The 11,166-nt window shown below is 41.0% G+C and overlaps 1 protein-coding gene across 1 annotated transcript; it reads right to left on the bottom strand.

Moving 5' to 3' along the window:
- Positions 1-7,916: 7,916 nt before the first annotated feature.
- LOC122800507 (uncharacterized protein DDB_G0271670-like) lies at positions 7,917-8,720 on the bottom strand. The gene has a single exon (XM_044069946.1). It carries the CDS (start codon positions 8,718-8,720, stop codon positions 7,917-7,919), a length of 804 nt encoding a protein of 267 aa, XP_043925881.1.
- Between the last annotated feature and the right edge of the window lie 2,446 nt (positions 8,721-11,166).

Here is an 11,166-nt window from a genome sequence, read left to right as displayed (position 1 = left end):
GCTTTGCAAACTATATGCAAACAGCTGTCAGGAATGCATGTAGCAGAAATGAGACATTTTCTGCTTTTTTCTCAGTATGTTGTGTATATTACACACTTAGATTGTCACATACAGAGATACACTTTTTTATGTTCATATTTGTGTGTTCATATTTGAGAATAATTGATGTCCACATTAGTACTAGTATTAGACAATCTGAATGTGTACTTTCAGTATAAAGATGTGCATGGTATGTAACAAAACATTGTTTGGTATGTATTGCTGTAGTGTAGTCGATATTTGGGAACAAGTACTGAGATAGCAAGTTTCAAGTGCATGGGTGCAGGTAACCCATGGTTATAGTGTAAATATGTGTTCAGTCATTATAAAGTGCCTTCCCTTTGGTTGTGTTTTTAGATGGACTTTAATGGGATGAAGACTAACTATGCAGTAAACATAAGTAACACATGCTAATAAGCACTTCCCATAGCACACTGTTGAGTAGCTGGTTTGTGCAACTGATGGCTATGTGTTTGCAAATGTGAGACATATTTAAGAATTCCTGCTTGAACTTATCCATATTGGCTATGGGAGACACAGCTAACAGATCCATAACTATTTCATATCAGAAATGTTGTGTCATAAATTGTATAACATTAAAAAAGTATTTATATGGCTTTCCCCGTTTGTGCATAGTTAAGTGACAAGTAAATATGGGCCTCTGCTACACTGATAAATTTATAAGAGTTCTATTGGTTTGTTACCTCTGTGCAAATACGTTAGGTGGAAAGGCATGGCAGTCAGCACTTTGGATTATACTGAGTGAATGAAACTCACCTGCTGCCTAGCTGACTCTGTGGCAGCAGGTGTAAGAGCATTCATCTCTTATTTTGAGCCCAGAGGATACAGGGCTGACATTCAGCTCTATGTAATAATTTTAAATATATATTCATAATGAAATTAAATAATTACATGTGATAATTATTTGAAATGTGAGAGAAAATGACTACAGTGAATTACTGTATATAAACAAGCAGTACTCAAGTGATTTCATAGGTTCATAGGTTCATAGGTTCATACTAGCCTATCTGCCCAAGGGCATTTATAAGCCTAGCCCATAGTTATGTGGCTTTCGCCACCCCTTTAGTTTGAATAAAAACTATGCCTATCATTTTTCTGTGCCTCTGTCAAGCAGTGACACTGAAGTAATCCCTGGGGTATATCTGCGATCTCCCATCCATTGGTCAAGATTCCTACTGAACAAGGCCAGCGAGGTGCTCTGCCTCACATGTACCGGGATTTTGTTCCACAGCATAGGGAGTCTCTGGGTGATGAATCTGTCCCTCCAGCACGTTCTATTTATAACGGTGTCAAGGTTTAAGTCTCCCGCCCTTGTGGTTTTGAGGGATCTAGATTTTTTGAGGTGAAGCATATTCATCAAATCTGGGTTTGACATGGCCTTATATGTCAGGCACAGGTCACCTCTGAGCAAGCGGTATGAGACTGAATAGAGCTGGAGTTCTTTCAGTCGGGCAGCATAAGACATATTTTTGAGACCCTTTATCCTTTTGGTGAGGAACTTTTGGGGCCTTTCAAGCTGCAGCAGGTGTCTGGTCAGATACATTCGAACGGGCATTGTACTCAATCATAGGTCTAATGAGTGATGAGTACAGGGGACGATGACCTCCCTTGATCTAGATGTGAATCCCTTCATGATCAGGTGGGCGATATAGAAGGTTTTCCTAACTACTTTAGCAACATGAGTGTCAAACAGAAGGCTACTGTCAACTTGGGTCCCCAGATCCCTGATGACTTTTTCTGTGCTCAGTGGATTGCCACCTATATGGCAGCTAGGGGTAACCTTGTTTTTCCCAAAGGGTATGACTATGCATTTTTTGGCATTTAACTTCAGGCCATGGCTCTGGCACCAGTTATCCATTTCTGTGAGGCCCTTCTGGAGGATATCTGTGTCAGATGTGTTTTCGACTATGGCGCCCAGTTTGCAGTCATCTGCAAACTTTGTCAGCCATAACCCTCCTGTATTTGCTTGTACTTCAGAAAAGTAGATGCCGAACAAGAGTGGACCCAGGACTGAGCCCTGTGTGACACCACTTGTGACAGGCTTTGAGTCTGACATGGCTCCAGCAACTCTGACCCTGTGGGTTCTGTCACTTAGCCAGTTTGCAACCCATCTTGTGATGTATGGGGTTTACATTCAAGCTGATGAGTTTTTCAATGATACCTGAGTGGGGTATTGTGTCGAAGGCCTTTGCCAGGTCGAGGTAGGCTGTATGGACTGCCTTTCCCTCATCAATGGCCTTGGTGACTGTCTCGAAAAAGTCAACCAAGTTTAAGAGGCAGGATCTGCCTTTGACAAAGCCAAACTGGGTTGGATCCAAAGTCTGCAAGTTCCCTATGTCTTTATTTATGAGTTCCATTATGATCCTCTCCATGGCTTTGCAGATAAGGCTTGTCAAGCTAATGGGGTGGTAATTTCCAGGGTCTGTGGAGGCACCGCCCTTATGAAGTGGGACCACAGTCGCTGTGCGCCACTCCTTGGGTACGTATCCTGAGGTGAGGCTAAGATTAAACAGCTGTCCTAACTGTGGGTTTAATTCCTCATTGAGTTCATGAAGCACACAGCCGGGGACACCATCCGGTCCCATGGATGCTGTGTTTTTTGCCTTAGTGAGGGCAGTTCTCACCTGGGCGTTGGAGATGTTTGGGGGGCTACAATCCTCTGAAATAGATATATCTCCTTTTGGGTGGGAGGGGGGGGAGAAGTTTGCACTGAACCTGTCAGCCAGTATGTTAGCAATGTGTGTAGGTTCAGTAATTTTCACATCATTTTGAACTAATTCTGAGCATATCTGGGAGTTTCCTCCTAGGTTTCTAACATAGCTAAAGAAGGCCTTATGATTGTCTTTAGAGTCCTTGGCGATTTTTCTCTCAAAATTTGCCTTGGATGATTTTATGAGAGCTCTTAGTTTTTTACTTATGATGATCAAAGGTGTCTTACCTTTCAAGGATTTTGCTCTATCTTGTAGTAGCTTCCTCCTTTTGTTGTAGAGCTTGTTTATGGCTGGGGTCCACCAGACTGGATGCTTGCCTTTGGTACAGAGAGTCTTAGTTTTGTTTGGGATTGCCTGATCCATGCAGTCCTGTAGGTGCTGGTAGAAGGCATTTGTAAGTGATTCAGCGGTTTGAGTAATGTTTACCACTGGCTCAGGGGCCTTAAAGGAGACCACACTAGTTTTTAGAAGTGTGAAATCAGCTTTTGAGAAGTTTTTCACTGTGGTCTTTTTGTTTCAGGCGCGCGCGGGATGAGGACCTCCAGCGAGATTAGTTTATGATCTGATCTCACCAGTGAGGGGTATACTTCCGGTGTTGAACATTTTGATCCCATGTTCGTGATGATGAGATCAAGTATGTTTTCTCCTCTTGTGGGGATGGTGACTAGTTGTTCCATGGCATTTGAGTTTATGAACTCCAGGAATCTTTGGGTTAGAGTGTTTGGGCTTGAGTAGTGTTCCCAGTCTATATTAGGGTAGTTGAAGTCACCTAGTATGATGGTGTTTGGAGATACATTTATCCCCTCCAATGTTTTCAGGAAGGCCATGTGAGGTTCCTGAGTTTGAGAGGGTGGCCTGTAACATGCTACAAATTGCAGAGCAGTCTTGCCTATGGTTAATTGCACCTGGATGGTCTCCGATGCATCGTGCGTTGCCACCAACCTTGAGGTGTGGGTGTCCTTTATGAATATGGACACCCCCCCCTCCTTTCTTGGTGTTGTCCGGATTTTGGGGCCGGAACGCATGATATGTGGTGAAACCTGTTAGTGCTGGGGTGCTCTCAGGAGCCTTGAACCAGGTTTCTGTCACAGCACAGACATCGATGTTCTCCATATTGAGAAGGGCCTCGAGTGCGTGCATCTTGAGATTGAGACTTCTGGCATTGAACAGCATTACCCTTAGTTTTTTTTCCTTTTTGGTGTTCTAGGGTGGTAGGTTAGAATTTGAGCCTTGCCTAAAAAAGGCACTATGGGGGTGGCAAGAGCCTTTGCCAACATCCGGAAGCCCAGGGGTGACAGGTGCAAGCCGTCCCTTGCGAAGCAGCGTGGCTTGTCCAGCATGTCATCCCAGGCAGACAGACATTGGATCCCCTTTGAATGACACCAGAATTTAAGCCAATTATTAAAGCTGATCATCTTATCACTGTATTGTGGCATCATTCTAGGTGAAGGTAGGATACTGCTCAAGGTCAGGGTCATACCTGCCTGGGCTACATAATCAGAGAGCTCCTCGATGTCCCTTTTCATGTAGTCGAAGGAGGTACGTCTCAGGTCGTTGACACCAGCGTGGACAATGACTGAGTCGTACTTGTACCTGCTGTTGAGAGACCTGAGTGCTTGCGTTATGTGGCGGATTTTAGCGCCCGACAGGCAGCTTACTGTGACCTTCTCCTTACTCAGTCTGGTGAGCAGGACGTCAGTGTGTCTGACTATGGAATCACCAATGACAAGTGTGTCTGGCATTTTGTTTGGCCTTAAGGGCTGTGACTGTTTGACACTCTGACTGTGTGGTCTATGTGTTGCATGTGTTGGGTCGTGAGGTGGTAGTTGTTTGGGTGTCTGCTTTGGTGGCCTCTAGTACACATATGGACTTACGTATTGATACAGTCATCAGGCTAAATAAAAATCAATATTTAAATTAATTTTTTTAATATAAGTGCCATTATTTTACTTTAACTGTATGTTTCCTTAGTGCAGCAAGTCTAAATTGGGAGTGTGCTAGATTAGAATCCTGGCTCACCTGTATCGTGAGCATTAACTTATACCAGTTGCCACAGGGAGCGGTGGGATAGAAGTGCATTTTTTACAGACATCACTGTGCAGAGTGCTCATTGCAACTGAGACCTTGTTCGTCACACCTGCTCATTAGTTATACATATACATTAAACATTTGAGTGTTTAACCATGCATGTTTGTGACATGAAAGTTCAGAAAATAAATATGTAATTGTAGAATCATAATTCTACTGATACCCACAGTTACACATGCAATATACCTCTGATATCCTGCATATCCTCAATGCACCTGCTATAGATATAAAGCAAAGTGAAATGTCAGTAAGAAAAGCTTGGCCTTTGCTGGATTAGAACCCAGGCTCACCTGTACTGTAACTCTTAACTAATAACTGCTACCATAGGAACAACTAGGCAACGGCTGTATATTTTCACATTCATTACTATGTATGTGTGCTGACCGCCATGCAATGCCACGTAGAGTGTTTGCACAGTGGCAAACAACATATAATAAAATGTATCCTTTTTGAAATTGACAAATATTTCCTTGCTGTCTGCAGGTTTTCTGGACCTGCAGATGTTGTGGACCATCATGCAATGCCACTTAGTGGGTTTGCATGAAAGTAAGCAAAAGATGCAACGATGTATCCATTTTGAAATTTTCTACTGTTTGCTTCTATCTGCAGGTGTTCTGCTCCTGCAGGTGTTGTGGAAGCTTACTGACTGTTGCACAACACCACTTAGCAGGTTTGCTCGATAGAAAGCAAAACAGGTAACAATGTATCCTTTTCTGAAATTGGCAATGTTTGCTTCTTGTCTGAGCCTATTATACCGTGTTTGTGTTCAACAAAGACAGGAGAGTTTGGCTGTTAGTGAACAAAAACTGAGAAATGTGTGCTAAAACATGATGCAATTACTTTTACACTTTGTAAGTGTAAGCTGGGTGACACATCTATTGCAGGTAAGGGAGTCTGAATTGCTGATATGCTTTCCTTCTCCCTTCCAGTAATCATTCACAGTTGCAATTCATTAGCAATCAATAATGAGGTATTCCTGCACTAGTATTATACCTGCTACGTGAAGTGAAAACATTGGAATTCAACAACTTTAATAATTTCACATCTCATTTGCATATTTACCATGCTCACAGGCCTGAATCTACAATATAAAAAGGTAACAATGTAGCTAAGGAACCTGAAGGTGAGAGAAGTTGTGTATGTGCACAACACAGAAGAATATTGCTATTACTTTGGATTTATTTGCACAGAAGATGTTTGATCTTGCTAAGGTATGATTTAATTTATCAATTACATACTTGATTTGTTCACGTTACATGGAAAGTATTTTATATATATGCATTAGAAAATGGAATTTTTATCTGTATGCACTTCTTAGAAGTTCACTGTTGGCATAGGCATTTTTTCAGGATATCTTACTTTCTCAGATACACAGCCTTATCAGCTTTCACCACAAGTGTTATTGTTACAACTGGCTATCTTGCACGTTATTTCAGTGAAATGTAAATGTTCTATAGTGTCCATGACACAGGGGTGTTAGGCTTCTATGATGGCCCATAGACACCTCTAGGGGAGTGTTGCACACAGTGAGAGGTGACTGGCAATTGTACAAAAATGTATTTTCTGTTGTAAATGTGTACACTTTTTTGGAATGCACTTATAACAATTGACTTATGTGTTATTCCTTGCTTGGTACAAACTGTCATTTGCCAGTTATTCTGGGGGTGGGGGAGCCAAGGTCTATATGTGTGTTGCCACAACAATTTTTTTAAAAGGGTTGCTCTTGTTATTCCTTGTTTTGGATCAAACCTTGGTTTGTGTGTGACTGTGATATGTTACAGCCATGTAACCTTATATTTTAATACCTGAACTGTGTTTCTCCAGTGGGTAATACTGACAATATAATACATGTGTACATAAGCAGGAACTTATTTATGCAATATTTTTGTGTTGTACCCTTCTTTTTTGTTTTACATCACTATGGGATCCTATCATAATTCTCTGTATTGCTACTACTAATGATAATAGTCAAGAAAAGTCTTATCTTTCCTCTTTCCTTAATGTCTTAAACTGCGTTTGTATTTCCAAGACATATGTAGCTCTTCTATTGTAATATCATAAGTACATCTCTAACATTTGTTTTTATTTAGGGAGCTTTATTGGCCTCAGTCTTTTCAGGTCAGACAACTTTCTGGACAGACAGTTACACCTGCACTTTATAAATGCAACAGATGCCACAGCTGTCACCTTTCTTTGTCTAACATACCACTTGTAAATAAATTTCAATTTTTTTTTTTTGGTGAAGATGATTTCTTTATCTATGTTTACATAGTTCTATTTAGTAGTTAATAATTATAAACATTCTTCTCTGTAGCTCTATGATTTAGGTGTAGAACTATGATTTTAGCCCTTGGAGTTAGCCTTGCTCATTCTATATTAACTGATATTCTTCATATATTTAGATTGCTTAAGGGTGTATATGTTACTAAATAACTGAACAAAGTCAGTCTGCATGAATATAATATGTGAAGTCCTATTCTTCTGAAAAATATAAAAGTACTTCTGCCCCACTGCTATGAGTTTTAATGGCCAGAGGTTGAATCGTGTGCTCCTGTTTGACATTGGACACAGTTTTAATGACTTCCCTAAACGTGGTTGAATTCTAGGTGGACAAGGTTCTGCGGAATTGAATTCAACTCCCTGTTTCGATCATATGCTCAGAGTACTGCTCTCTGTGACATCAGTCATGCTTGTGAGACTGCTGCCTATGGATTCAGTCTTGGTTGGGTACTGCCGACTATGGCATTTGACATGTTCTGGGTACTGCTACCTATGGTGACAATCATTATTGGGTTACTGCGTTTTACTGTATCAAGCATGCTCAGGGCATGTCTGTGTGTGGTATAAGTCATACTCTGGGTACTCCATCACTCATATATGGGATACTTTGACCTAAGGTGTCAGTCACACTTAGGGTACTGCTGCATGTCTTGACAATGCTGCATTGTTCTGTGTCTCAGGTATACTTCTCTCTTGATGTACTGCTGGCAGTGGCAGAGGTAATGCTAGCAGAATTGCTAAATGTGACATCAGTCGTATATGGCATACAGCTGCCTCTCATGTCAGTGATGCTAAATAACTGCTGCCTGTTGTGTCCAGCATGTTTTGGGTACTGCTGCCTGTTGTGTCCAGCATGTTTTGGGTACGGCTGACTGTTGTGTCCAGCATGTTTTGGGTACTGCTGCCTGTTGTGTCCAGCATGTTTTGGGTACTGCTGCCTGTTGTGTCCAGCATGTTTTGGGTCCTGCTGCCTGTTGTGTCCAGCATGTTTTGGGTCCTGCTGCCTGTTGTGTCCAGCATGTTTAGGGTACTGCTGCCTGTTGTGTCCATCATGTTTAGGGTACTGCTGCCTGTTGTGTCCATCATGTTTAGGGTACTGCTGCCTGTTGCATCCATCATGTTTAGGGTACTGCTGCCTGTTGTGTGCATCATGTTTAGGGTACTGCTGCCTGTTGTGTCCATCATGTTTAGGGTACTGCTGCCTGTTGCATGCATCATGTTTAGAGTACTGCTGCCTGTTGTGTCCATCATGTTTAGGGTACTGCTGCCTGTTGTGTCCATCATGTTTAGGGATCTGCTGCCTGATATGCCCAATATGTTTAGGATACTGCTGCTTGTTGTGTCTGTCATGTTTAGGAAACTGCTTCCTATAGTCTCAGTCATGCTTAGGGTATTGATCCCTATTGTGTCCATCATGTTTAGGGAACTGCTGCTTGTTGTGTCCGTCATGTTTAGGGTACTGCTGCCTGTTGTGTCCATCATGTTTAGGGTACTGCTGCCTGTTGTGTCCATCATGTTTAGGGTACTGCTGTTTGCAGTATCAGGCATGTTCATGGTACTTCTGCCTATGATATCTGTCATGACTCATGTTATGATCTTGATGTTCATGGCTACAGTCATGTTTGTTGAGCTGATTCCAATAGTATTACTCATGAAGTCTTTGCTGCTGCATATGGTGTCAGTTAAGCTCAATGTACTGTTTTCTCATGCTCTGGCTTCTGCTGCATATGTTATCAGTCATGCTCAAGGTACAGCTACCTATATCATCAGTCATGCACTGTGTATTGCTTCCAATGGTATCAGTCATATTGTAAAAGTATTGTTAATGGTATCATTATTGCTTGTTGCTGGTGGTACTATAGCCTCTAGTGTTAGTCATGGTCAGGTTACTGCTGCTCATTGTCTCAGTGGTACTCAGGACACTTTTGCCTGTGATTACAGTTAGACTTATTGTATTGCTGCCTATGGTATCACTCATGATCAGGGTACTGTTACATAGACTGTCAGCTATTCTTGTGGTATGATGCCTATGGTATCAGTTTGAGCTTTGACTAGGCTGGGGTAATGGGGGACAGCTGCTACAGGTAAAAACTGTTAGGCAGCCTAATTGGCAGGTACCAATGGTGTGGGACTGATTAGTATTGATCTATGAAGCTATTAGGATGTTGCAGCTTCATAAACGATTGCCATTACTGCATTAATGGTCATACCTGAACTACAAAAGGAAACGCTATACTGTGTAAGGTAAGTGCATGGTAGTAACTGTTGCAGACTGTTAGAGTTTGGGGAAGTTGTTTGCTATTGTTATAGTGAGGAAGATTTTTTTGTTGACTATGGTGCCAGTCACACTCAGGGCACTGCTATGGTATCTGTCATGTTTGGGATTACTCCTCCTATGATGCCAGTCACCCTCAGGGTTCTGCTGTGTATGGTATAAGTCATGATCAGGATTATTCCTCCTATGGTGCCAGTCACCCTCAGGGTACTGCTATGTATGGTATAAGTCATGATCAGGATTATCCTCCTATGGTGCCAGTCACAATGGGGTACTGCTATGTATGGTGTGAGTCATGATCAAGATTATTCCTCCTATGGTGCCAGTCACCCTCAGGGTACTGCTGCCTGTGGTATCAGTCATGATCAGGATTATTCCTCCTATGGTGCCAGTCACCCTCAGGGTACTGCTATGTATGGTATAAGTCATGATCAGGATTATCCTCCTATGGTGCCAGTCACAATGGGGTACTGCTATGTATGGTGTGAGTCATGATCAAGATTATTCCTCCTATGGTGCCAGTCAAGCTCAAGGCACTACTGTCCATGGTTTCAGTCATGGTCAGTGCACTGTTTCCTATAGCATCAGTGATGCTGGAGTGTTTCTGCTGCTGTCTCTTTTCCCACTGTGCCAGAAATCTAATTCTAAGATGTAATATGTCACTGGTACCAGAGCTGAATGTGATTTTATACATTTGGCATTCAGGTCTGTCACAGTACTTTTGGATATTTTAAGCTTTTAGCTTAACATACACTAAAGACAAATAGATATTACTGAAGTGATGGAGAAGCAGAATACATGACATAAATACGGAATGAGAGCTATGGTAACTAAAATAATTTACTCAGGAAATAATATCTTTTCATTAACTAAGATCAAATGTTTCTCATTGTCAGTTATGACAGACTTGCTTTCTTTACTAAACATTCCAAAGTATTTGCATAAATCAACACAGAATATGATGTCATAAGCACAATGAAATACTAAAACAGTCATTTTATATTATGCTTCCAAAAATAAATTCCACATTTGCATATCTAATTAGATTCAAAACTTTTGTATTATCCTGTTCACAGGTGAGGTCTAATGAAAAGGTGCTTATTATGTGCTTGACACTCATTATATAAAACTGCCAAAAGTGGATGATCATTTTTTAAAACACATAAGAAGGGCTACTATAGGCAGTTAATTAAATTCATAGACTGCATCCCAAGAACCCACAGAGTAATTAATCACTTTGTAACCTCACTTCATTCTCATTAATTAAAATGTTAATGTTCTGTTTGGCTTCTTAAATTTAGTCTCACATAAAGTAAAATAATCATTTTAAAATTAATATAGGGCATGCAAGAAAAGCACTGTAAGACTTTATCTTCAGTTCTGAAATTTCTAAGCTAATTAGTATGATCGATAGTTTCTCAAAAAACAAATTAAACAGACTCCTCTCTTATGTTTTGTCTTGGCCAATATTTTTACCATCATGTTGCCCCGTGGGGGCTTATTTAAAGCAGAGCAATTAATATAAATCATATTGCTCTGACTTGTTCTTAAGGAGAGTCCTCGGAGTTGTGATTCTCCTACCAACTGGTAAAACATGTTAGGGATGAAAGCCAAATAAAAATATTACCACTTAGCTACTATCCTAAGTAGTGTATGATTCGGGCTTATACACTTCCTTTTATATATGTTTGAAATTCAATACCTTTTCCAGATAAGCCATTCCAAAGAGTGCATATAGTTATCATATTCATT

This window comes from Protopterus annectens, chromosome 4.part0, assembly GCF_019279795.1.
Source record: "Protopterus annectens isolate FY-2018-M chromosome 4.part0, PAN1.0, whole genome shotgun sequence".
Lineage (NCBI taxonomy): Eukaryota > Metazoa > Chordata > Ceratodontiformes > Protopteridae > Protopterus > Protopterus annectens.
The sequence above is the reverse complement of the archived record's forward strand: the minus strand, read 5'-3'. Positions and strand labels throughout refer to the sequence as shown.

Excerpts from the sequence above, each read along its gene's own strand:
- LOC122800507 (XM_044069946.1), bottom strand. The coding sequence starts at position 8,720 with ATGACAGATATCATAGGCAGAAGTACCATGAACATGCCTGATACTGCA.